Raw genomic sequence first — 25,969 nt, 5'->3', positions numbered from 1 at the left:
CCTGCAGCACTATATCTCTTCCTAGTGAGTGAAATATATTAAATATATTCGCACAAGAGTAAGCAGCACCCGTCATCACTGACATTATTCAATATTTGAGAGGTCCCTCAGTGAAAAAAGTAAAATCTTCACTTGTGTTTGCAGGGCTTTACAGAAACAGCGTTCATTTTTCATGTCTTTCAAAAATTCACAAATGTCTGCAATATCAACTGACCCTTTGTTGTTTATTTAGTTTAATTTATTTCCCCCGTCGTCTAAGAGGGAATGTGCCCTTAATGACCATTATTCAACACAGTTTTTAAAAATAGTATGTTCCCATGGCAGTTTCAGAAGCACCCGATCCCTGATGAGCTCCAGATGTTGTCCAGATGTGCTCTACAGTGGGCAACACTAGTACGCTTAGACAGGAGCACACCACCACGACCACCACCGTCGCCACCATTTGGAGCCAAAACCGAATCTATACGCCTTACAGTGAAGATGCTGTGGTGCAAATATAGTCAAGTTAAATAGCTCTCCCTATGGTGGGTGTAAAGAATCTCTCATTAATTCTCTTCCCACGTTCTCTACATCCATCGCGATGAGTCACAATGTTCAGAGTTTTCAGAGTGAGTCAGTTTTTCTCTGAGTGACTTGGTATGCCTTTTCCACTTAGCTGCAAAGAAAATGCAGTGGACTGCAAGCTCCATCAACATCAGCCGTTTGCTTAAATCTTAACACATATACTCCTCTGAATGAAATATGTTTTTGTTTTCTAATGTAAGGTCAATAGTGCCGGGTCACTTCCACCAATCCAGCATTCACTATAAGGTTTGGCACTTCTCATTGTGTAGAATAGACATACAGTGCCCTCCAGTGGATTAACAAAGCATTACATTCTGGTGTAAAAAAATCACCTGCATATCAAGCCTTGTTTTTGACAGTAGTATTTCAGGTATTAACATTCAGGTAACAGTGCCCCTCTGGATGACTTAAAATTATATTTTGGGTCTTTGCAAAAGACATTACAATATTTCCTCCTATGTACAGCTGCATATATTTCATATTACTGCTGAGGCAGTAATTAAGTAAATGTTCATTATTGTAAATGTACAGTACAACCTATGATAAAAGTCATAAAGTTGACCGAAGAAAACAGAACAATGTAAAACATTAATTTGCAACCAAACGTAACCCACTTATACCAATATTTGTGATTTCCAGCATTCAAATATGTAAAAATTTAAACAGTTCATCATTTAAAAGTCTTTTGAAGGCTCAAGTTTCTCCGGTCCAGTGCAGGATTAGCTTGGTTCTAGATCCAACTATACTTTCTAATTTAGCTCGCTTGTCTTCTCCATTCCATGTCAGAAAAATGTTCATCTTGTTTAAATTTTCAGTACGAGGGCCTGCATGGCACAGTGACAGTCCCGCCACACTCTGCGTTCGGATTAATGCTTCAGCCTCAAGCTTTGTACTTCCTCCTGTATGGGAAAGACATTTTTTAACAATTAATTATACCACAGTCAGGATCTTGGGAACTACAACTTCTGTATTCTTTCTTGTAGCAATATGCAGCAGTCAGTACAAATGCATGCAAAACTCAAGTCGTGCCTGACCTGCAGTGCCAGTCGTTTGTTTCTCTCCTCCCTCAGTTCGTCTTTCACTTCCTGCATGTCTCGCCTGATCAAAAGAGACAGAAACAAAAAGAGGAGTTTGCAGACACGGGTATGTCTAAATAGGTCAAGACGTACACTACAAGTCAAATGAATAAATGAAGGTCTATGAATGTAGAATCTTACTTTTGTAGTGGGGATGAATTAGATTGAAACAGAAATGGCCTTGATCTTGATCACTCTAGGTAAGCACCAGTAGTGAAAGATCCATTAGGATTGGAGGGTTTGTCTTTAAAGTAGCTATGATGTCTCAATTGACAATGTGACAATGTGAAGGGCTTGTTGCTTGTAGTGATGAACCTACAGAGAATCATCACCTGAATCTGCAGCTCCCCTTGGCTTTACAGAGCTTTATAGCCAGTTTCATCTCATTGTTTAGCAGCAGGCAGCTGTTTTCAGTGAAAAAGCTCACTGTACACTACTCAGCGCCAACCAGCATACAGACACAGTTAGAGACTAGCTTGTAAACATGTTGGAGCATTTAAGAGCCAGATATTTTCCTCAGGAGTTGGTAGACACCAAAACTAGAGTGAAACGAGTGTTAATACTGCACTTGTAACTGCAGGATGTATAAATAAACAACTGTTTCCTATATCAACTTAAAATGTGATGATATGTCAATGTTGTGTTTACAACTTGTTTCTGCTGCCACCAAGTGGCCAAATAAAAACAATTATTTCAGGTTTCAAAAATGTAAGTCTTGGGTGGCACAGTGTAAGACTCTTTATGGCAGTAGTGGAAGAAGTATTCAGATCCTCCACTCAAGTAAAAGTAGCAATACCACTACTCACAAGTAAAAGCCTTGCATTCAAAACCTTATGCAGAAAAATGATCCCTCTGTGTTTCACTATTAAGTATTATGTTTTTGGATTAATATTACTGGTACATTAGTGTATACGTTGCGTTTTACTGCTCTGTTTAGATTTGAGCTCATTTGAGCTACTTTATATACTGTAGGGTAGTTTAATCTACAGCAATGCATCATGTCAAGATCATTCCATGTTTGTAGCGTCACTGTCCTGTGAGAAGAACCATGTATCTCAAAATAGTCAACTTTTCATGAGCTCAGAAAAACAGCCCTGTTTTCAGCTTGATGACGATGCATTGACAGCGAATTTTGTCAACCCATAAAGGAACACTTAATGTCACTAACTTTGGAGATACATGGTTTTCACTGTACAGGAATATGAAAAAATAACTAGAAACTATAGCTGTCAGATAAATGTAGAGGAGTAAAAAGTACAATATTTGCCTCTGAGATGTGCTACAGTACTTGAGTAAATGCACTTTGCTACATTCCACCACTGTTTACAGTAATCATGGGAGCAAATGTCAGCTCACAACAAGTAAAATGCATGCTGGTATTACTGAGGAATGGTTATCTTACAGAACTTGACAAAAACATACAAAGCATTTTAAACACTGTGGCTGACCCTTTTTAGATTGCCCAGGTTTTAAACGCACACGCACATTACAAATGAGCAGCACTCACTCATGTCGTGTCTGTTGCAGCTCCACAGCCATCCTCAGCTCTTTGATCTCAGCCTGCAGGCTTTCCAAAGTTGGTTCTTCTTTAGGGGTCACAGTTCTGCCATCCACAACTACTTTCGGTGGTGATGGTCGAACTGAAGGCGGCGTCTTGGGTCGATGAGGCTTTGCAGGTGATGGCAGGAGATTTTCTGAACCCTGCAATGAATTAGGTGGCTTTTCATGACATTGCACAGACCACTGAACCACATTGGCTTTATGCTAAAATATTTACTCATCAAATGTGAAATACACAGAGCACAACATGTTTATATGTAAATTTTTTACTGAAGTAGAGCTAAACTCAGGCATAAATAATGCATGTGCTGTATTGTATCTAGAAAGCAGCCAATGTCACGGACCTTTTGCAAGCCAGGTAACTTTTTTGGCGATAATTCTGGTTCTGTCCGGTCAATAGCATTCTTGTCCTGCAAAGGAGCAGAAGCCACTCCTTTATGGCAATTATGGCTAATAATCATTCCTCACAACCTGCTCCTTCTCCAACTATGCTAACAGTAACACCTAAGTCTGTCTTTTGGACAGCCAAGTAGAAACCATAAAAGGATACTTTAGGGAATTAATTCCTTCATTTCCCAGAATTACTTTTGATAACCTCTAGACATCAGGCCCAAACGTGTTGCTGTCAGTGTAAAGTGGGCATGTGGGCACGCGTCTATTACTGGGACCTTTTCTCCTGCTCAAACACATTTTGTAGCTGCATCACATTCTGATCTATTTAGAGTGCAAGTGCAGGAATGATTTCTTCCTCTCTTGCAATGTTTTCTCTTCCATGACTGCTGAACCTTAGTGCAAAATGGGCGAGTCTAGGAAATTAATAGAGCCTAGAAAAGCCCTTTCTCTAACAAATACCATTCATGGCATAGATTGAAAAACATTTTCTGTTATTGAAGTTGTACTCGAAATAACTTGGAAATATGTCCCTACATGTGGACTGCATAAAAACATACCACAAAAGAACAAAATGGACCAAGAAATGCAAAGTACCACTAAATGTGTTCAGTTCCATTTAAAGAAAGTCTGTCTTGCTCCACTGTATGACAAAAACGTAAGTACCTTTACCTGGCAAGTATGCACAAGATAAAGTAGGGAGTTGCCTCACTGTTGCAGATAATCTCAAGTTGCAAAGGTCATCTACAGAAATGGTTGTTAGTCCTACTTATGTGGTTTAGCAGGTTGTCAGCCTCAGTTAAGTGTCCATAATGTAACTCTTCACATCTATATTGTTCACACTTTCAGCAAAAGTTGTCATAAAAAAGTGATAAATCAATATGTGTCTGTCACTAACGTGGACTGCTGCGACCAGGCCTGATGGGGGTCTCCTCTGAGGGGGTTTGGCTCTGTTTGCTGTAGGATGGCTCAGCTTTTCGGTCTGCAAATCCACTCCATCAAACTGGTCGGTCTCTTTCTCCTCCGCTTGTTTTGGTGTAACAGGAGCCACATCACCATTGGTTCTACTGAAAAAAAATAGTAGAATTTTTTAAAGATTTTTCAAGATTTTTCTCACAAATCACACAACACTTTGAATGTGGTTTACACTTTCCTAAGCTCTGATGGGTGCAGAGCATGGCAGCTGCAGTCTTTAGGACTCTCTGTATGTCTTATTTTGGCCTGGCATATGTGTCACCTGTATAGCTCATATGCAATGATGGCAAATCTCCAAAATCACAGCTTTAATAACCTTATGCTGTTAGATCTGATATGAGGTTTATAAATAATCAGCCTTGAGGTAAAGGCCTGGAAGATTGAGGTTATTGAAAAATCAAGAAGGATTCCTAGGAAAGCTGGAAAGGTGTCCTTTCCAAACACATTGGAAACAATTTTCAGAAACAGCTTGTTCTCTATTAGCAGCCCCCTCAAGACAGGGACGTTTTTGTTTTCTCAGTTGTGTGTGTGTGTGCCTGTTTGTGTGCATTTTGCTCAGGAAACAGGAAATGGGCTGCTCTCGTCTGTTTAGGCCTGATCTGACTCATCCCAGAGTTTCCACTGAGCCACCAAAGGTCGGGCATCCTGGCATTCTTCTTAAAGGACACCATGGCAACCGGTGGCAGCAACTAAAACCTTTTAACATCTAAAGGCTCCGCTACCGGTGCCAGACCAAAGAGGAGAAAGTGTTCCTGACATTTCCTAAAGGCCTTTTGCTTTAGAAAGGTTGCAAATGAATCACTATTGTGAGTTGGAAGACATATTATCTAGTAAGTCGTAAGTGTTTTTACATGGAGATTAGTTGGGAGACACAACATCAGAGATGCTTTGGCATCACTCACTTGGGTAAAACCTTGTTGGGTTTGTCTTTGACTGGAGGCGGGGTGGGCTTGTTGATGGATGGCAGCTTGACTTTGGTCGGAGGATTGCTTCTCAGATCCTTAGCCTCTGGTTTATCATCTGTAAAGAAAATTCATCAAATTACTCCACAACATTATTTGTCTTCGAAAGGAATGTGTCACAATAACATTACAATTATAATAAAAGCCACCACCATTTATACCTTTTGTCTTTGCTGAACCGCCTCTCTCCATCGCTGAGGCGTCTGTCTTCACTGAGACAGTAAAAGAGAGTGAGCCATTACCACAAAGTTGCATTTTAGATTAAATAAATAAATAAATATTTTATCTGGTAATCGTAAAATTATAGAATTGGCTGCATACAATGAAGCAGTTACATCTTCCATTGGGATTTCATCAGACAAATATTGTCACTTTGAGTCCATTGGCCAGTTTAAAAATGCTTCCTTAAGCAACTACTTTGAAGGTGCTCTCAATCTCAATCTGCAGGGCATTCCCAGGTGTCATTGTGTGTAACAATATGAATATAGAGCAGGTTGTTGCTAAAAAGGAGCATGCACGCTCAGCAAATCTGACTCTGCTAAATAACAGTTAGCTTTCACACCTCATGCAGGTGTGGCTTCTCCTGTAATAAATCAAAGTACTTTACAAAGTAAATACATATTATCTATTCTACTTATGTTGACATCACCACTCGTGTTATTGTATTATTGTTTTCATCAACACTGCCAATAAAAAGCTGCAGACTTATTTTATTAGTCAAAGAGAAGAATTTGCTTTTGTTTGCCCCAGAAAGCATTATGGTTTGATGTGGTGGAGAAAAAAATGCAACTGGTCTTTTTAATTAAACTGTAATCTAGTTTATGGGTAGTTGCATGGGAAGGCAAAGATGTGCACATCACTGGAGCAGCCCAGGTTACAGCTGTATCCAATAGCACTGCAGTAACAGTTCCCAACGGTCTCAACAAGTTCATCAGGGACAGTCACTCATAGAAAAAATGCAGCCCATGAGGGGACTTTGCCTTGGAGACTGAGAGAATAGATGCTTCAATTAGGAAGGCTCAGCGAACTGAAGGTAATGAGAGAGATTCGTGTTTGCCATGCAAGTCAAGTGCTTCTTTCAAGTGGTTGAGGAAACTGGTTACAGCTTTGCAAAATAAATATAAGCACAAATCTAAGAAGAAAAACTGCTCTTATGCATAGCCCTGGAAAAAAAAAAAAAAAGCACAACGTTAAGACTTAGAGATGCATAACAGACCGAATGAGAACACAGGAAGCCTACCTTGAGTGTTCAAAGCATTGTGCAACATTCCCTCTCAAGCAAACCATCCACACAGCAGTAGTAGCTCAAGTGCTGCTTCTTGTGCTGGTTGTGAAAATCTCTGTGACAGAGCTCTCCTACATCCCCCCCACCCCCTCGTTTCCTCCAAGACTCCTGAACTGCGTCACATGACCAGTGTAACCATCCCCCATCACACCATAGTCTGAGACTTCCTGTGAAATTCTTGTGAGTGATAGTGTGTTGAAGAAATGCTGTAATGAGTGCAAATTATAAGACCTGTGCTGATGTTCAGTTAGTTCTGGTGACCTCGAACACTTTGTATGGAACTGTTTCACCTGCCTGTTTAACCACACATGTTTTGATGAGTATGCATTTTGAATTTTCAGCCAGGGGAAGTGTTGGAAGTGTAATGTTGACATTTTCGTTTATTTGTTGCTAAATTTGCAACTTGCACCACAGACGGCAGTCCTCAGCTAAAACTTACAAGAAGCCACATCCTGCTCTGTGTCTTCTTGTTTCAGAGGTTTCAAATGTTCATCAGCCCTTTTGTAATCAAGTGTGTGTGCGCACACAATCTCAAATAGTTTGTTTTCCTTGTAGAAGATATGATATCACACTGTATGACAAGATGTGTGTTTTTGTTTTTGTAGGTCATTTCCCCATTCATGCACTACTGTATGATAAGGACTGTATGACAAACATTTGGATCCAGTTAAAAAACAGTTTGCCTGCCTAACGCCCTGTGTCCCTGTCCCCTCGCTGTCTTAATCTGCTCTGAATCTGCAAAGTAACTAGTGACTCAAGCTGTCAGATAAATGTTGTGGAAGTATAATATTTGCCTCTTAACTGTAGTTGAGTCGAAGTATAAAGTAGCATCAAAAGGAAATACTCAAGTGAATTACAACGACATCAAAATTGTACTTAAGTTTGGTACTTGAGTAAATGTACTTAGTTACTTTCCACCACTGAGTAGATGAGCATATATGAATATAGAAATGGAAGAAACAGTGTGATTAACCAACATAGTGAATTAATATGTACAAGGGCTTCAAGTTGCTTCAGCAGCACATTGAAATAATGACATTGACCAGGGGACCATTTTGGCTGCTTTTATACCACATGCTGAAAAAACACCCTACCAATGCTACTGCCAATTTCTCCATGTAGCAAAACAACAATCTGTGACAGTGCAGTGTACTGTCAGCACACTGCCAGGCTAAACACCACTCTCTCTCTCGTGTGAAACAGCGTTGATCAAAGCAACATACATGTTGTTCTCTTACCTGAGAGTTTCTTGCGTGCAGGCGGTTTGCTTGTGATCCCAGACTAGATGAGGAGAAACAGGAAAACTCAACAGGTTGGCAAGTAAGTCCCCTTGTGAATTAAGGACATCTCTATTTTACAAGCTGTTTCCATTAAGGGAATTTTCAGTGAGTAATTCCAAAACAGAGGATGTTAAAGACAACCCTGACTCACTGCATACTGGCTGCAGACTTGCTAAAGTAAGACAAATACCAGCCAGCTGCAAAGTAAACCGGCATTATGTACTTTGCATTTTGAGCCATTTCAAAAAATATAGCGGATATGAATTACTAAAAAGCACGTCCATGGATTCATGGTAGCACAATGCAATTGTCAAATCTTGAATATGGGGATGGTCCAGTCTAACAAGGATATTTTTGAGATCGTGTTTTAGTCTACTCACTTTCAGACTGTCCATTGGTGGTATCACCATGACATAGTTATCCGGAAAGAAGCCACAGCGCCCGTTTAGCTCTCCCTCCCACCAGCCTTCATCTTCTGTTTCCTTCAGATGGAGATTAAAGAGTCACATTAGAAGCTCAAACACGGCCGTGTCCTTTGGGACGTGAAATTGCTGCACAAGAGGTTATCAAGCGGTCAAGCTACACACGGCTACCTTATTATCAATTTATCAAAGAAGGTATCTCAGAAATCTTTTTCTATGGACCTATATGATTCGCACAACTGCCCCATTTGTGTCCTTAAAAAATGTGCGTCACGTTATGCACTGTGGCACATATGTTAAAGGTGACACAACTGGTTTGGCTGGTTGAACAATATGATTCACCTGCAACTACTTTGTAAGAAAAGAAATTTCACCTGCAGGAGTTAATGAGTCTGTTTAAAAGGATGACATCATGGGAAGACATGTTAGAGACAATGCCAGGGAATAACAATGTGCTCAAACCTTTCTCAGTATCACTACAACATCTCCCTTTTTCATTTCCAACTCATCCTCCGCTTTAGCGTTGTGGTCAAACATGACTTGGCAACACTCCACCACTGAGGAGACATAGTATGAGAGATAACATGGTTACTAATTTTAGAGAATCTGAGCATTAAAGTACATTGTGTAACACAAAAAAAGAGGTTTCAACAAATATGACTAATCTTGTCATCTTTGTATATAACCTTTTATACACGTCACTAACTCACAGAATAACCAGAGAGGGGTTGTGACAAACTGGAGATAAAAGTTGTAAACCTGGATCCCAAAAGGATGTTCTGCTTTGACCCCACACGTAAACCATTCAGGTAAAAGTACAGGAATTACCACTTGTCAGCAGTTGACAGTGTGCCTGGGTATGATTAGATCTGTCCAGTTGCTTTTGAAATGCTAAAGATAGAAACAGTGTCTAAATTGACGGTATCCCCGGAGCCATTAGTCCACAATTGTGCAAACAGTTGAAGAACTCGCAAATGCTTTACTGCAGCTAATGATATGACCTTTAAAAAACATGTGAACTTACCATTTCTTGCTTTGTTCCTCACAGTTGCCCTTTGAGATATCTTTATGTGAAGAAAAACAAAGCACATTACGTCAAAGGTAAACAATTCATATGTTTCAGAAAGGTTATTTCTGCATTACGTACCTCCTTATTGAACACCGCATCAGTGAGCTTGGGTCTTGCCTTGCCCTCACTGTGCTTGCCCTCTGTAAAAAGAGTATCACCAACAATGAGTTCTGCTGTTTTTTTTAAGGGTTAGTTAGTTTAGATGTACGGCAAAAGTAACAAAAAAAACTCAACAGAAGTTATGGCTTTACCAACCTTTAGGGGAAACAAAAATTTCTTTGACGAAATTTGATGGAAATGCCCCCACCTTGCCATTTTTCACCCCCATCCACCATCCATCTTCAATCTGTAAATGATGTTAAGGAGAGACTATATCATCCAGTATACATTCCAGAGATTACGATCAGTCTGTTTAACGTCAGTTCACATGCATTTCTGTAAAGCTGTAATTTGTCCGGGAAACATGCTTTGTTAACCTGGCGGCTAAATATGAATCAATGAATACCTTTTGAACAATGTTCTTTATTTACCCCGGGAAGATTGGCCGAGCAAACACTTCACCAACGCCCTGATTTACATACAATGCTATGGGTTTGGCTACTGAGCAGCTGCAGCAAGCAGGAGGTAAATGCCCAACTTAACAGTCGGCTCGTTTGCATAGCATCACTGTTTGGTTATTTCACACGTAGATCAAACATGAGTATTTGAGCAGCGATAAGAAGGGACTCTACCTCTCTGATGATCTCTACAGTCTCCCCAACCACCAGGTCCAGCTCATCTTCATTCATGGGGCTGTAAGCAAACGCTACCTCGCATTTCCTCGTCTGTTTCATCTTCTTCGCTGGAAAGACAAAGAATCAGCAGCCACATCAACGGATCGATGTAAAGTTTATAATCTACTGGTGATGCTGATGGAGAAAGAAGAGCTCAATAACAGCGCGTTTAGTTTGATTGGAGGGAGGCAGAGTAGTCAATTCTCAACAGGATAGCAGTAAGACTGCAAAGCACATGGCACTCATTCACGTTTCGAACATGTCTAATCCCTCAGAGGTAATGCTTGTTTTTATCTGCTCCATTTTCATACATTAAAATTAGGATTTGTGTGGCGAGGATGTGGTCAACATTACAGTCAGCTTGCTTGCTTCACTGTCTTGCTGAGTGCATGCACCACACTAACCACAAGTTTAAACAGTTTTTAGACTATAAAAGTTACAACAGAAAAACCAACCTGTTTAGAATAGCATTGTCAAATGTTTTCATGGTTTATTTTGAGTCGAATCACGTGCAAGCTGAGATAAGTGTTCGACTTTTAAACAGGATAATTACTTCTAAATGTAATAAAATGATCTCTATTTGACTGACAATGATATGATGTGCCTGGCGCTGCAATGCCAAAAGACAATAAACTCTGGATCTTGCACACATATACGTTTCAACAGATTGAATTATTTGCAAATGAATTTGTTACAAATGGAGATATGGACCATATTGAAGTAACTGATACCATCTCCCAATGAAATTATATAAAAATCCACTCCCTTGTGGGTAAATATTAGAGCAGGTTTTTTTCTTACTAAACAGTTATGTTTTTTTTAAGATAAGTATTTGCCTGACAGTGGTATTGGGTCCAAAATGTCACAATGTTTGCAGGAGTCTGATCACATAAAATATTGCTCAATGAAACTTAGCAAGCAAAATGACTGCAGAATGAATATGTAGCCTTTTAAAATGAAAACCCTTCACATGCTTTTTTGACAAAGTGTAAATATCTACTTTCTGCTTTCTAAGCTGATAACAGAGAGGAAAATAAAGAGTTCTGAGAATTTAGACTTAGCATTGTACTTTTTCTAAGGCTTCGTGGTTCCCTCGTGCTGTCACCTATCAAATAGACTGGCACCTCCTGTAATGAAAAACCAAAACGGGGCATATTTTAACACACGTGGATAAACATGAATACACAGTACAGTAACAGTACAATGCTGTGGGCTGCATAGCCTTAACAGACCTTGACAAAGGTGGCAGGGAAGATGCCTCTCTTTCCTCTCAGCTCCCCCTCCAGCCATCCCTCCTCGCTGGCCTTGGTGACGTTTTTGACCACATCCCCCATCCTCACTGTGATCTCGTCTCCCATGGTGCCCTCGAAGTCGATCAGCACCAGCACCTCTACAGTGGAGCCGTAAATGGGGCAGAAAATTTATTTTATTCTTTGCACAAAGGCTGGTATGCTTGCTTCACAAGTGATGTGGCCTGACATTTCAAAACCAAGACAAACCTCTAAACTGTGGAGGCTAACCAAGGATATGGGCTTTGAGGGAATGTAGATTATTACGGATAAACCAAACAGTTTTCTTCTGTCACTAATCACTCCTTACAAGTAGAAAAGCATTTTTCTTTATTTGGATTCCAAATTAAAACACTGTAACAGCAATAATCAATAATAATCATAGATATAGATAATAATCAACAGCATTTTGTGAAGACAAAACTTTTTCATTTCTTTGCACTTACTCTTTGTGTTCTGCCATCAAATCTTCAGAATCCAAGCAAACAGACAGCTAACAGGATTAAAACATCAAGAAATTCCAGCAGTACATAAAAAAAGTGATAATGCTGACTCACCCATGGTGTCTTTCTGCCTTTCTCCTTCGGATTTGAATATGTAATTCCTTCACAAAGCAAGCCAACAAACTCTTGAGAGGAAGGAGAACTGAAAAAGTGCAGTTGTGTTGTCTAAGACTGAGAGATATGGCAGCCAAGGCCCTTCTTCCTACTTGTCAAACATTAACATTGAGCAACCTTTCCTGAGGCTAGTCATGACAAATCAACAGCAAGGAGTAGGATGGGTCATACAGTGCAGAGAGAGAGAGAGAGAGAGGGAAAGAGAGAGAGAAGGAGGAGAGAGGGAGGAAATGGGGGAGAAGAACAGGTAAGACAGGTTTATAGTGAAAGAACAAAGCTCATAATAAGTGAGGCTTAAAATGGAGCATGACAACATAGTTCATCTGGAGAAACTAAAATATAAGAAGACAAAAGTCAGCATTCACAAGCAGCACAATTACACTTGAATCCAGGTCTGTTGTGCTCAGTCATATATATCCATACTGTATGATGTCGAACAGGTACAGATTTGAAAGAAATTCGAACTCAGTACCTTATTTGTGCTTCTTGGGAGGAGTTTGTTTGAGTGCGTGCATCTCTGTAATGTTGTTGTTTTTGTATGCACCTTGAGGCAAAGTGGCTGGCCATTTATAGAAAGCAGAACCAGGCTACGCAAAACTGAATTTCACTCCTCCAAAATAACACAGCAGAGAAGAGTAAGCAAATACATTTTATGGGAAGATAAAAATAAATGTACTTTAAATGTACCATATAGGCTGTAACTTGAGCAAAGGAAAGGTAGAGAGCCTAAGTCATCAGATATGGTACTTCCTCATCTTCCTCGTTGAATGGTAGTAAATGAGTCCTCTCAGTCTAATCTTTAGCATTGTTTAGGATAAAATATTGACTTTTTGTCCTGTAAAAGTTTTCTCCTGGACAACACTGAATGACGAATGTTAAACAGTACAAATAAAGTGTGTGAAATGAGTACAAACTGCCCCATTTTCAAATACACAAGAATTACGTCAAAATATACTCAAACAATAAAACTGTACAATAAAAATGCCCTTACAGAATTAGACACTGTCTACTAGAGACTCGGTGGACAAAGTAAGAAAGTGTTTTAAACCACTTAAGTTTAACCCAGACATGTCAGGCATGCACAGGCTCTGACATGATCCTGTCTGACGATTGTTTAATCAAAGACTACCTGGAGACTCCAAAGACTTTCATGGCTCTGAGTGAAGTAGGTGATCTTGGCCTTCTTCTGTAACAGAGAGGTAATCAAATCAGGATGAGACGTCACGCCCCAAGATGTTCTGAACTACAGCATGATAAAAGAGGAGCTGCACATTGTGTTGACGCAGGCTCTACACAGACATTTACCACTCCTTATTATTGTCATATGCACAGGTATGTACATGAAGCAACCTAAGTTGTAGTGTGTTTAATATAGCTATGGTGAGTGGTTCTGCAGGGTTGACGAAATACTGATAAGGCCCAACAAAAGTGTGGTTGCATATGCTAATGTCTGAATTATTTGTCCTGAAACACAAGGTGGCAGTGTCATCAGAAGACTTAACCATGCAGTTGTTTGCTGTGCAGCTGGTGCATTCATTTATGTAAGTGAAATATTCGGGGGTCTCTGTGTTTATGGTCATGGTGTTCAGACAGGGTACTGTTCATTGTGACGTGAGTACAGTTGGTTGGAAATTAGCTGTACCTCTTATTGATGAATGGGTTTACTTGAATTTGCTGTGTTTCTGGGAGAAAACAAGGCTGTTAACTTGAATATACAACCAGCAGCTAGACACAGACCTTTGGTTCTCAAGATGATTATTCACTTGATCAACTGTTGATTGCCACTGTGCAAACTGATGGGAGTCTAGCTGTGGACATGCATCAAGCTACAGCTTGCTTCCCAGGAAAAAATGCAATAATTGCCATGAGTTGCTTTTAAATAATAAACCCGAATTGCTCTTATACCTGAGAGGAATAACAATAAAAGACAAATCAAGGCGAACATTAAAGTAATCAGTGTCTCTTTAATTTACAGTCTCTAAGAAACAAACAGTAACAACACCTATTTAAAAAAAAAAAAAAAAAAGCAATATTCCCAAAGCAGGTAACCTTTTAAACAGTTAAATGTGAATCTTAATCTGGTGGCCTGTATTGTACAAATAAGACCAGAGCACCTACAGAAAGGCACAAAAATTGTGTAATTCCATTGTATGGGCAGTTCGGCAAATAGACATGAGCCTAATCCTAGACTTGAGGGGGAAAAAAAGATATATATGCAAACATTCTTATTCTAGGAATAGACATACTGTAGTCCTTGTCTTACAAACTACCCTGTATTTCTGTTTCTTACAAACTTCAGACTAAACAAATGCAAATTTTGGGCCTCTTCTATCACAATGATGACACAGTTGCACACAATCTACATACTTGATTAAATAATCATAGGTTGGAGAAAAGTTTGCAAACAACAAATGAAAAACACATCAAAATCTATGGCAATAAGAACAAATTCTCCTTTTACAGACAAAGTCAAAATCCTGCCTAGCCAGGTACAAAAACTACAAGTGTCTTTGGAGGAAAACATATAATCACTATCAATATTATACATTGAAGTGGTATCCAAGATCAACCAAAGAGCTACTGTATAGAAATCTTTGACAGCAAAAGGTTTAATGAACAACATATTAAATGCACAGGTAGTTATCCTTCATATCTATAACAGTCTCCTATGCTGCCAGCTAGTATTGTTATTGCTGAATGATGTATAATGAAAGACTGTAGAGCATAACCTTTGACCCCATACAGTTTGGTCCCATTGTCAGATCACGGTCATTTGTAGGGCGCTGAATTGGCTAGACAGTGATGTTTTTACATCAACATGAACTACATTATACTTAATGCTGTCATTTTAACGCAGACAAGACACAGCTCAAAACAAAAAGCCTGCTTTTTTCAAAAACTCATAGTTGGGGAGTTGGGAGTAGATTTGAATGCATTTACCAGTACAACTATTTATCTTGTGGCCCGCTCACAAAACATTTCTCAGTATAAGGCACAAGCCGATTTGATCTACAATGTGATTTTCTCTTGCTATTTTAAAATTACAAATGTCATTAAAAGGAGTAATTTTTTAATCATTCCTCTGAGAAAAGTATAAATATTAGAAAATGCTGCACTTAAAGTTTGACTTTACCATATAAAGCTTAAAAACATATAACATAAATCCAAATTCTTATGAGAAACAGCAATTCACCCTTAAACAGTGCTTCTACTAGTTATGAGTTGCATCCTGATAAAATCAGAGTGAGTAGCCTACGCTGACATTAAAGCATAAAAGGTTTCCTAGCGATAGCTGAGTCTTAAACATTTTAATCTGCATTTATGAATCCATTGTGGTGGATAAATTCAGAGTCAGATCCCAAAACAACACAGAAGAAAATTAAGAGTTTCAGCACATTGCTTTACTGCTCAAGTATTCTTTCCATCGATTTCTCTTTCTTTATGGTCCTGTTCTGTCTCCTCTTCCTGCGCGCCACCTTGCTCCCCATTGACCTTGAACTTGTCATGGGCCCATTTGGGGCCATTGGTGTTGGGGCCCCCAGTGGCTTTGCGGATGATGAATCGTGCCCTTCCACGTGAGAAGCTTCCCCGTCCTCGCCCTCGGTTGTCCACCCACTTGCACTCTGTCTCCCTGTCTCTGTCATCGTGCTGAGAGTAAGACGGAAAAAGGATGGAGGTGTGTCAAGACAACAAGTGCAAAAGTGCAAAGATTAGACAATTTAAACAGGGGTGGGAGGCATGAATGGGAAAGAGATCAACCATACCAAGTAGTATTTCCTGCTCTTGGGCGTGTACTCTGGGTCCCAGTCTTCATTTTTTGGGTGTACTGCCATGTTTGCCATGTTGTTACTATGTGAACAGTTTCCCTGATAATTGCCTCTGTTCCAGCCCCTTCCACGAATTCGGACTTGCTGTAATTACAGAAAAATACAAGGAGTTGAAAAGCAGCAAAATCAGTGATGCACAGTAAACTGTAAAAGTCAAATGTAGAGTGTAACTTGACACAGCCATTGCTCCAAACTATGCTCCACCACCAACTCAACATAAGTCAGCAAACTTACAAATCCTCCACGTGTCCTTTCTCTTTCAACTGATTCTGGTGACTCCCTTTGATCCAGTCGAGCCCTGTTAAAGCCTTTATCTTTGGGATCAGACTTGCCATGGGACAAATCATCTTTTTGGGACTTGGAGGACGAGGAAGATGAGGACGAACTCGAGCGAGAGCGCTTCTTCTTACTTTTCCTAAAAGGAGAAATGGGACATGCAAAATCCTTCATGCCCAACTGTTCATCGTGCAGGGTAGATTAACAACAGTATTCAATGTATTTGTAGATAGTTTGAAACAATACAAAGTACAGGGCAGTTGCACATACTTTGATTTCTCGTGGCATTTGGAGAACTTTTCCACAGATCTCTCTCTACTAGAATCTGGGGAATCTCCCATATCTCTTCCCCGATCCTGATTATAATCTCTGTCATGGGTGGAATATTTTTTACGGCGCTCAATATCCAAACGAAGGTCCATTGGGTCACCCTTCATTTTTTCCCCGCCATCCTGAGCAAATCAAAACAGAACACAACGTCGTGGACAGACTTTGCATTAGCACTGTGGATTAGCACATAGGCGCTATCAGTCTGCTCTCAGCCAAGCTGGTTTGAAAACTAAATAGTGAGGTCCATGGGTAAAGGGGGGGGGGGGAAACCCGGGTTAACAGCCAGCTGCCATGAATAAAACCAAGTGAATTTTCCAGTGCGCTTAAAGAGCCAAACCAGTAGTTTTGCATGTTTTAGGATTACCAAAAAATCTGAACCATTCTCCAAAGCATATGTTATAAAATGGATTATCCGGCCTTCAAGACAGCTATTTAAATATGGTAAGAAAATCAACTTGAAAAAACTTTGCTTCAGATAGGCAATCCATCACAGTCAACATTTACTTAGCTTTATTTTGTGTCAAAGTGAAGTTATTGCAAGGTCAGCCGTCAGAAGGGTGTGTTTTGAAAACCTCCTCACTGGTGCATTCAAATGCATGTGGGAAAGTTCAGCATCCAAGGCTTCAAGAATCTACTGCACAACAGCACCAGCATATTTCACGTCATACTTGCTTGTTTGTCTTCCATGTGTAACATGAATTCCAGGAGCCAATTCCCACATTTTGAACATCCGAGCCTCAGCGACAAGGTGCTTTCAGGTATTCGTGACCCGTGTTGTGTAAAAACAATCCCTGAATGTGCTCAGTGATGTATTTCCTATGTCAAGCACGTTTCAAGTCACTGTAAGTTGATTATAATACTGTACTGACATGAACTGAAACCAATAGCTGCCTGGAAGGTGGGGAATCAATCTAAAAAACTTTGAGGTATGCTTTGGGAAATAGTTGCTGGTACCTGCTATGAAGTATACACACTTCATAGTCGTTGAGATACTGTATGACTGGCAAAACCACTAGTATGGTGCTTTAGGAATGGTAGAGAAAAAAAGAAGATAGGACTGTTCATGCTAATTGAAGTTTATACAGTTTAATGTATTTTAGTAGTATTTGCACCTCATGTTTACAAATGCTTGGCCATATGTGTCCATGCATATTAATAAGGAAAGTGTGAGGTTTTACTCAGAAAGTTAAGCATGTAAAAGCACAGGTGCATAAAGGGCTTGCTGTTGGTTATTTCCGTTCCTTATTTTTTAAAGAATACTTACGAAGACAATTGCTTAGAGTCCTCTGAACAGCTTTGGCACAGTGGCTTCCATTTCTCAACTTATATGATTCATTAGCCTTGGTCAGGCTAGTGCCCACAGTCTAACCAATTCACCATGTGTGAAGGCGATATATAACAAACAACAAAGTCAAAGTGCCTTATTTTGCATTTGCATTTCTTAGACTTTGTGCATCTCCCTTCAAGGAAAGCCACAGGCTTTAAGAGAGTGCAGTCTAAAGGCATCTGGCTTGCTCACTCGTTTGCTGTTGTTTGTTTTTCCAACATACTTCATACTGCAAAATGTTCAGTCACCTTGTAAGTGCCATCCTCTGAGCTTTTCATCGCCTCAAAAAGTTGAGAGTGTTTCTTAAAAGCTCTTGGTGAAACATCAATTCTCCTGTGAGAAAGAAACACAGTTAAGACAAGATAATTAAATGCACATACTACAGGAACCACTGCACAGGAGCCAAAACCATAAACTGCAGGGCTACATTGAACTGCAAAGACAACATAAAACAGAAAAAAAAGACAAAATGGTGGGAAAATAAAACTGACCTCCACCGAGCATGAGAACAAATAAGCCAAGATAGTCTGTTGATTTTCAGGTAGGAAAGGTGAGAGAAATACCTGAAAGCTGTTAAAAGAGGAGGTGAAGCCACAGCACACTGAAGGTGAGAGGGTCACTCAATAGGCGACTCTACCTGTGTATCTCTGGGCTTTTTCTTGGCTTCATCATTTCCTTCTCTGCAGCTCGTCTTTGGTACATGGTGAATCGCTCGTTTAGAGTCATTCCAGAAGATGGAAAGTGCTGAGCTGTAAAGGGAGACGGTAAAAACAGCTGTTAAAGCCATTAGTGCTTCTAGTGTCTGTCACTTTTCCATCCAACTGTGATGCATGCTTTATATAGGAAGCTTGAAGGCTTTATTTTATAGTCGCCTCAAAAACATAATGCTTCTTTTGTATGTAGTGTATGATGAAGTAGTTTTTTGTTACATGGTGATGTGTTGAGTTACTTTATGGCCAAACGCTTATTAAACATGTAGTGCAATTTAAAGAAAAAAAAAATTAAAAAAAAAAAAAAAAGTGTCCATTCCTAAAAAAAGAGAACTTGTTTGATTACTCCACTCTTTTCTGTTAATAATAAATGTGAGGACAGCAATAGAAGTGAGGACTCACCTTTAATGTGGTGAACAATCGTGACAATGTGTTGAGCAAACAGCTCAGAGGGACTCCTCTGTAGCTGAGCGTTCTGAACATGTTGAAAGATGGAGCGGAACTCCTGGTCCTTTTTCGAGGACTGCACAAGATCCTGAGACAACTGTCGCTCCTCAGCTAAAATATCAGAAGAGCTGAAAATGACCAAAAAAAAACACATTCTTTAGTCTTTTGATCTTGTTTATAGAAAATAGATTAAAACAGAAAGTAAGCTGAATGTACAGATATGACTTCTGTCTCACTGAGGGAAGACCCAGTGTGGGACCAGAAACCATTTTATGGTGCTCACCTTATCAGGCTATCTCCAAGGAAATCCATTCTGACATTTAATTTTGCTTCCTGTTTTCTTGAGGACATGAAAGGCGAGTCCTCTGCCCTGATCATAAACATCTCTCTGTCAGAGTTCCTCCTCGGCAGTGGTGAAGGAGATGGGATGGAGGGAGATTTTGCCATCTTCCTGGCTTTACCACCCATGTCTGGGGACAGTTCCTCAAATTTTCCTGCTAACTCCCTCTTGGCGAGGGCCGCGGCAATGGCCGCTGCTTTATCCTGCTTTCGATTGAGATATATGTCCTCTGCCATGGCATCAAGGTCACTGTTGGCCACATTCTGCCATTTGCCAAAGCATTCTTCAAACAGTTCCCGGGCTGAGTGAGTGACCTTGCTCTTTGGCTTAGAGGACTCGTCCCCATTGTGCCAGTCTTTGTGAAGTGCCTTTGAATGAGGCTTGATTATCATCTCCTCCTCCTCCTCCTCCCCATCAGCAGACAGAAAAGGAGAAGCTTTCAAAAAGCTGTTCAGAGACACTTCACCATCAATGTCTTCTTTGTATTTTCTTGACACAGAGTCAGAGAGAATCACGGCTGCTTTGCCATTTACTTTCCCTTGTTCCATATCCACATCATTTGCTTCTGGGTTCTTGCCATTTTCCCGAGCTTTAGCTTTTTTATTTTGCTCCTCCAAAAACCTAAACAACGACAAAGAGATAAAGAGCTGCATCTAACTCGGCATGCAACTTGAGAGACAACTGCAAAAATTGAACTTACAGAAAACCAATTTATTATCTGATGTCATATTAGAGCCTTTACAAATAAGAATTTCTAAAACAACAGAGAAAGATTTGTGTCAGATATTTGATCTATGAAAATAAACACATAAAAGCACAATACATTTCAATGAAAAACAATGCTGTTTGACAAGGCAAATATGTGGAATCCCCCTGAATACCTCAACTTTATTAGTCTGTTATAACAACCACAGTTGACTACACAAAGCTTGCAAAGCCCAGGAAATGCCAGGATAAAGTGACTGTGTGGTCTGTAAAGCAATTAAGCCAAAAATATTTTATCTGTATATTTATAAAGTTTACATAGTTTGCTAAAACAATGTCAAAATTATTATTATTATTGTTGAATTTATTGATTTATATTTGAGGAAAAGAAAGTAAATCTTACTTTCCGAAGGCAATGGAGATTGCTGTTTTATCTCCATCCAGGTATTCCTCGTTGGAGAAGAAGTCAAAGCTGGAAAGCATTGGATTTAGACCTTCATGCGAGGTTTTTTTTGTTGAGGTTGCACTACCCACCATCTGCCAGGAGGGGGCGCCATTGCTGGTGTCATTTGTGATTTTAGGGGAGGGACTAGACTGGTTCGTAGTTTGGCTGTTCTGACCAACAATTACAGCAGAACTTGCCAGAGGACTCTTTCTCTTTGGACTGCTGCTGCAGTCAGTCAGGCCTTGCCAGTTCCCCTCAGTCTTCCCACTGCCTGCGCCTTCTTTGGCATCTCCTGCCAACACCCCAACAAGCTCCACTGGCTCCCCATCTCCCCCTCCTCCCTTTTGGACCTCCTTGGAGGCCAAGAGCTCCTCTTTCACATCTTTGGAGTCTTGGTTAGTCAGCAACAGGGCTGGCCTGCATTTGGGAGATGAGGAGTGTGAGGAAGAGGAAGAATGCTGCGAGTGTCTGGATAATGGCGAGGAGGATCGGTCAGAGTGGTGAGCGTGACCTTGAGGGGGGCTTCCTGAGTGTTTCTGGAGGTTGTGAGATCGTCCTCGTGAATGGTTTTGCTGCTGCTGTTGCTGTTGTTGCTGTTGCTGCTGTTTTTGTGGGTACTGTTTGTAATTCTTCCAGTTGGGGCGGAAGTTGTTGTTATAGTTATAACCACCACCCCCACCGCCACGCTGGTAGCGCCCACGTGGGAAGAAGCCCCGCCCTCGGCCCCTGAAGTTGTATGGCCTCCGGAAGCCGCGGTGGTAGCCCCGGAACTCACGATTGTTCTGGTTTCCCCTCTGATATTTCTTCTCCCGGTTATGAGATGGAGAATGAGATCTTGACCATGACCGAGACCTAGAGCTGTGAACAAGAGCAATCAATCACTCAATCAATCAATCAATCAATCAAGTTCATTTGTCACATGTAATCATATAAGGTACAATCACAGTGAAATGTAATCCCGCCAGTTCCTTCAATTTGTGCATTAAAAAGAGTTTTAGAAGACTATATAATAATATAGTAATAAATATAAGTGTATGATTACTTAATTTAAAATGAATTTCCAAAGATTAATATACATTCAAAAAAAAATTTGGGTTAGGGTTTATGACCCAAAATGTAAAAACTCCTGAGGAATGTAATGCAATCTAATACAGTACTACCTGAAACTCTAAATCACAGCATCTAAACTTAACACAGAGATAACATCTCTCTGACACAGTCTCAAGAAAATGTAACATTTTCTGCATGCATGCATACACACCTGCTGTATGTGTGCTCATAAAGCCCTTTGACATAAATTGACATTTGACACAAATGTGGTCAGTAAAAGCGTTGATGTTGACTATTGAATAAATGGAAAAAGAACACTCTCGTGCACCAAATGCCACAATGGGTAAATAGACAGTGATAATACCAGTACCACAGGAACACAGACTGTTTCACTGATAAATGATTGAGATTTCCACTTAAACCAGTCTGTTCAATTTTCAAACAGACTCCAAACATAGTAACCAAGTTAGGCTAACCATTGACATAACATATGGAAAAGACATGTGCAGTTGCATCCAATGTGCAGTTGCATCCAACATCCATATGTAATTTGCAATTGGCAAAACATATGCTAGTATATATAGGAGCCCACCCAGGAGCACCGCATGGAGAAAAGCAGAGATTTCAGTGTGGTGCTGAGCCAAGGCTGCAGGGTCAGACTAGTCCACATGGTGGCTCTGCTGCACTTCTGATAGAACGCCTTGTGTTGTTCTCTAGCCTGAACCTCAAACACCGTTTTACGATTATAACCACGGCACAGTACATTCTCTTCTTCAAATCAATGTTTTAATGAGTCCAAAATGCTCTTTTTAAGCCTAACCGCATGTCAACACAACATCCACAACTTTCCACTGACATCTTTGAGATTAAATCTAGTGTAAACATCAAACTAGTTCTCTAAGTGTTTCTTTTACAACTACATCTTCAGCAACTTTTCTACAACTGTCAATAAATAAAAAGTAACTGCTCAGCCCGTTTCCCTGTTAGAATATCAATAAAATATAAACCTGCTGAAGTATATTAAGAAGTTTAGAAATACATACAAAACCTACGATATATTGCAGAACGCTATTCTGAAGTGACCGAGCAAAGCAGCACCACGCTTCATGCAAACACATTCCAAAGCCATATAAAAAGGCTAAAAAAGCACAGGACTCACCTAGTGTGTTCTTTCATTGGAATACAGTGATAAAAAAAAGGCAGCGCACTGAGCAGCACTGCACACTCACAGTGCGAGCTACAGATACTACATCTCCTCTGGCCAGCTCTGGTGGAGCAGAGAGTCACATGGACCATATGAGGGGGAAAAAATTCTACTGGAATCCTTTGACGCTGTGCTTGGCAGATACATGGGCAGTTCTACCAGTTTATTGAGGTTTTATAAAAAAAGGCAATTACACACAATTTACTATGCTGACTGTTCCACCAAAATACTGCAGACATCTACATCTTAATGTCTCTCTTATTAAACATGTGATAAGTCACGGAGGAAGTACGTACTGAGGTGATCGTGTTAAAAGCAAGAGATGGTGACACTTGGAGGGAAGTCAAGAAAAAGCTCCAAAGTGGAACTCTTTTTTATCAGACTTGTCAACATGTTGGGGATGTTTTGCCCAGGAGATGTAGGCAAATGAAACATTTCTGTGTGTGGGTGTGTGCGTTGCTGTTCTGTATGTGACCCTGAATCCGTATACAACTTATGCAAATGTGTGCATTCAGGCATGTACAGTTCCAGTGCAACCACAAACCCATTTGCACACATGCAAGGTGTGTTCAGGAAGAGGAAGAGTAAACCATTAGATTCCTTCCATGTCTCTTCTTTATGCTAATTTTAATACGTGCTGCGACACTGCCAGGAAATGGGTCGCCCTGTCATTTTACTGCCATGCCACAGTCATCCTGCCAGAAACAGCAAAGGCATCAGACTGAAGCCTCGCTGTTTCATAGGCAGCAGATAACCCTACAACCAGGGCATTTTTATTTAAGCAAAGCAACCAACAAATGCTGCACTCTTGATCAAAGGTGTGATAAAATATTTTCATTTGCCACTGCAGCCGACTGATATGGAAATGCTTTCCTGTGCGATGCAAACTGCAATAATATTCACTTTAACTTAAGTAAGTTTTCTAACCCGCAGCTGACCTCTTTCTCAAACATCAATTTCCTTTGGACACAGAAGCCGACTCTAGAGTTTGGGTCAGAACCAAATCCATTAATACGCTAAACCAGCTTTTCATATGAGAACCAGGGTCATAAAGTCCAGGACAAGACAAGGTCTTGCAAATGGAAATCAACAGATATGTAGCTACTAGGAAACACTAATTATAACAGAACACAGAGCTGCTTGTTGACATTCCCACTGTCACAAACAAACTACCTGCATATACAATATATTTTTTACATGTCAAATCTAACCAGCACATTTTATGGTCAGTAGTTTAGGACAAGTTAAGATTTACTAGAATTTGAGTGGAAAAGGAGCTTAGCAGAAAACAGGATGATCAGTACTGATGCCTGCTGCGAGTTTCCTCTTTCTTCATGACAACCGACTTTGTTGGGTCACAGTCATTCATACTTTAGGCATTAGGTGGGTCAAGGCGTTCTTCATTCATTCACACTGTATAATACCTTTCAGTTATTAAAGAATTACTTATTAAACCTTGTTTTAATAGGTCAGGTCTGGCGACACAGGGGCGTCTTCAACTGTATTTTACTTGATTGTTCACCTTGACCACAAAAACACAATTCCGCCAACAGATTGTTCATAAAATGGACTCTACCTGTAGTGACGCTTCCTGGACCGGGATCTGGAGCGACTTCTGGAACGAGAAGTGGAGCGGGATCTTGACCGGGACCTTGAGCGGCTCCGAGACCTCGAGGCCGATTTTGTGGATCTGGACATCACTACAGCCAGCCAACACCTCGAACTGTCACACAAAAGGGTCGTACAGCCGAGTTAGGATTTTTGGAAAATGTAAGAAAGCAAACAATGCACACAATTGGTTATTATTATTATAATCACCTTTTCAAGGCATTGGCTGCATAGAATAGATATCAGTCATCTGAGTGAACAATTGAATGAACAATTATCACGGAAGAAAAATACATTTAAAGAAAGCCAAGAGTCAATTATCCATGAAATACAATATCCAACAGATGAGCCATCCGAGATGCCCTCAAAAGCAGTCTTAGCGCAAAAGCTGCGTGAAGAAACTGAACAGCTGTGAAAAAGGAAGAAGGCAATCTGTAGTAGTGTAGGGCATCCGAACAGAACCAGTTTTATTTAGTCTCTGATCATTTGCATAGAGGGCAGTCTTATGTCAGTCATCTGACTACTGAACTGTTGAGCCAACTATAAAATACTAATACAAAGACACAGTTATCAGTAAGATACACTATATCTTTTTTATTTCCTCCACTGCAGAAGATATACAGTAAATCAGCTAAAATAATAAAATAATAAAAACTGGTGACAGCAATGTTTCTTCTCTAGTCTTCACAAGAAAAGACAACACAGTTTCACATGAGGTGAAAAAAGGAAAACCAGCATGTTCAGTACTACTTTCAGTCTCTCGCTTCATTTCTTTGAATGATTAACCAATATGATGAGTCTCGCCAAGCCTCACCACTTATCCACACACTGAATATCTTAAATATGTAAACTATATTTTTCATTTAGCTAAAACCTGCGACCATTGAGAATGTGACAACAAATGAAAGTTGAAGATGTGAACAGATGTGGCTTAAAATATTTGGCCCAAATGACTGAGCTGATCATTTTGAGGAAGTACTGAAATATTACGCTTGTTGAATAGAACAGGCCAGTGCAATGAATGCAAAGCCGCTAAATGTATTTTCACACCACATTAAGCAAAAGTAGGCGTCTTTACAGAAAAATTTAAGACCGGTCTAATGGAGTCCTTGGTTGGTTGTTTTTATATGTCATTTGTGATTAACAGCACTGGTTACTGTTAAACTCACACCAAGTACAAACACTTCAGTCAACAGTCACCCCACTAGATTGATGGGAACTTCACCAAATCAGATTTGCTTGTGGTTAATGATCTGCTGGGAATCTGCCACCAGAGAGATGCTCACTTTGGACTGCATGCTCAGTGCAGTCAGACTTCAATATACTATTAACGTCAAAGGTGTTTTTTTTTTTTTTTTTGATCGACTTGTCAGGTGCTTCACTTGTATACTTCCAAAATTATTAATACAATTCTATAGTAGGAGCGTCTAGTTCTTTC

At 40.1% G+C, this 25,969-nt stretch overlaps 2 protein-coding genes across 4 annotated transcripts; both read right to left on the bottom strand.

Moving 5' to 3' along the window:
• Nucleotides 1-205: 205 nt before the first annotated feature.
• On the bottom strand, nucleotides 206-12,374 carry sh3d21 (SH3 domain containing 21). Of its 3 annotated transcripts, none has more exons than XM_070912070.1 (17): nucleotides 12,203-12,374; nucleotides 11,589-11,746; nucleotides 11,426-11,483; nucleotides 10,315-10,424; nucleotides 9,839-9,929; nucleotides 9,662-9,723; nucleotides 9,539-9,578; nucleotides 8,977-9,071; nucleotides 8,473-8,574; nucleotides 8,051-8,093; nucleotides 5,689-5,739; nucleotides 5,468-5,585; nucleotides 4,489-4,657; nucleotides 3,545-3,610; nucleotides 3,148-3,341; nucleotides 1,599-1,662; nucleotides 206-1,463 (listed from the first exon to the last, which is right to left on the bottom strand). In XM_070912070.1, exons 1-17 carry the CDS (start codon nucleotides 12,204-12,206, stop codon nucleotides 1,431-1,433), a joined length of 1,458 nt encoding a protein of 485 aa, XP_070768171.1. In that variant the 5' UTR covers nucleotides 12,207-12,374; the 3' UTR covers nucleotides 206-1,430. The 3 variants fall into 3 exon arrangements, with proteins under 3 accessions (XP_070768171.1, XP_070768172.1, XP_070768173.1); XM_070912071.1 differs by having other exon boundaries at nucleotides 4,489-4,654; XM_070912072.1 differs by lacking the exon at nucleotides 3,545-3,610.
• Nucleotides 12,375-15,586: 3,212 nt separating this feature from the next.
• thrap3a (thyroid hormone receptor associated protein 3a) lies at nucleotides 15,587-24,621 on the bottom strand. Its single transcript, XM_070912323.1, has 10 exons — nucleotides 24,500-24,621; nucleotides 20,628-21,527; nucleotides 19,463-20,140; nucleotides 19,135-19,307; nucleotides 18,660-18,771; nucleotides 18,271-18,355; nucleotides 16,636-16,817; nucleotides 16,324-16,504; nucleotides 16,027-16,173; nucleotides 15,587-15,910 (listed from the first exon to the last, which is right to left on the bottom strand). The coding sequence occupies exons 1-10, from the start codon at nucleotides 24,619-24,621 to the stop codon at nucleotides 15,671-15,673; spliced, it is 2,820 nt and encodes a 939-aa protein (XP_070768424.1). The 3' UTR covers nucleotides 15,587-15,670.
• Between the last annotated feature and the right edge of the window lie 1,348 nt (nucleotides 24,622-25,969).

This window comes from Enoplosus armatus, chromosome 9 (genome assembly GCF_043641665.1).
Source record: "Enoplosus armatus isolate fEnoArm2 chromosome 9, fEnoArm2.hap1, whole genome shotgun sequence".
Taxonomy (NCBI): Eukaryota; Metazoa; Chordata; class Actinopteri; order Centrarchiformes; family Enoplosidae; genus Enoplosus; species Enoplosus armatus.
This window is presented reverse-complemented; position numbering and strand designations above follow the sequence as displayed.

Coding starts and splice junctions, on each gene's coding strand:
- thrap3a (XM_070912323.1), bottom strand. CDS start 24,621: ATGTCCAGATCCACAAAATCGGCCTCGAGGTCTCGGAGCCGCTCAAGG. Junction 16,818..18,270: donor CAGAGGATGGCACTTACAAG/GTGACTGAACAT, acceptor TGATTTGCTCAG/GATGGCGGGGAAAAAATGAA. Junction 16,505..16,635: donor AAATGCCACGAGAAATCAAA/GTATGTGCAACT, acceptor TTCTCCTTTTAG/GAAAAGTAAGAAGAAGCGCT.
- sh3d21 (XM_070912070.1), bottom strand. Junction 9,579..9,661: donor ATGCGGTGTTCAATAAGGAG/GTACGTAATGCA, acceptor CTTCACATAAAG/ATATCTCAAAGGGCAACTGT. Junction 5,740..8,050: donor TGCACGCAAGAAACTCTCAG/GTAAGAGAACAA, acceptor TTACTGTCTCAG/TGAAGACAGACGCCTCAGCG.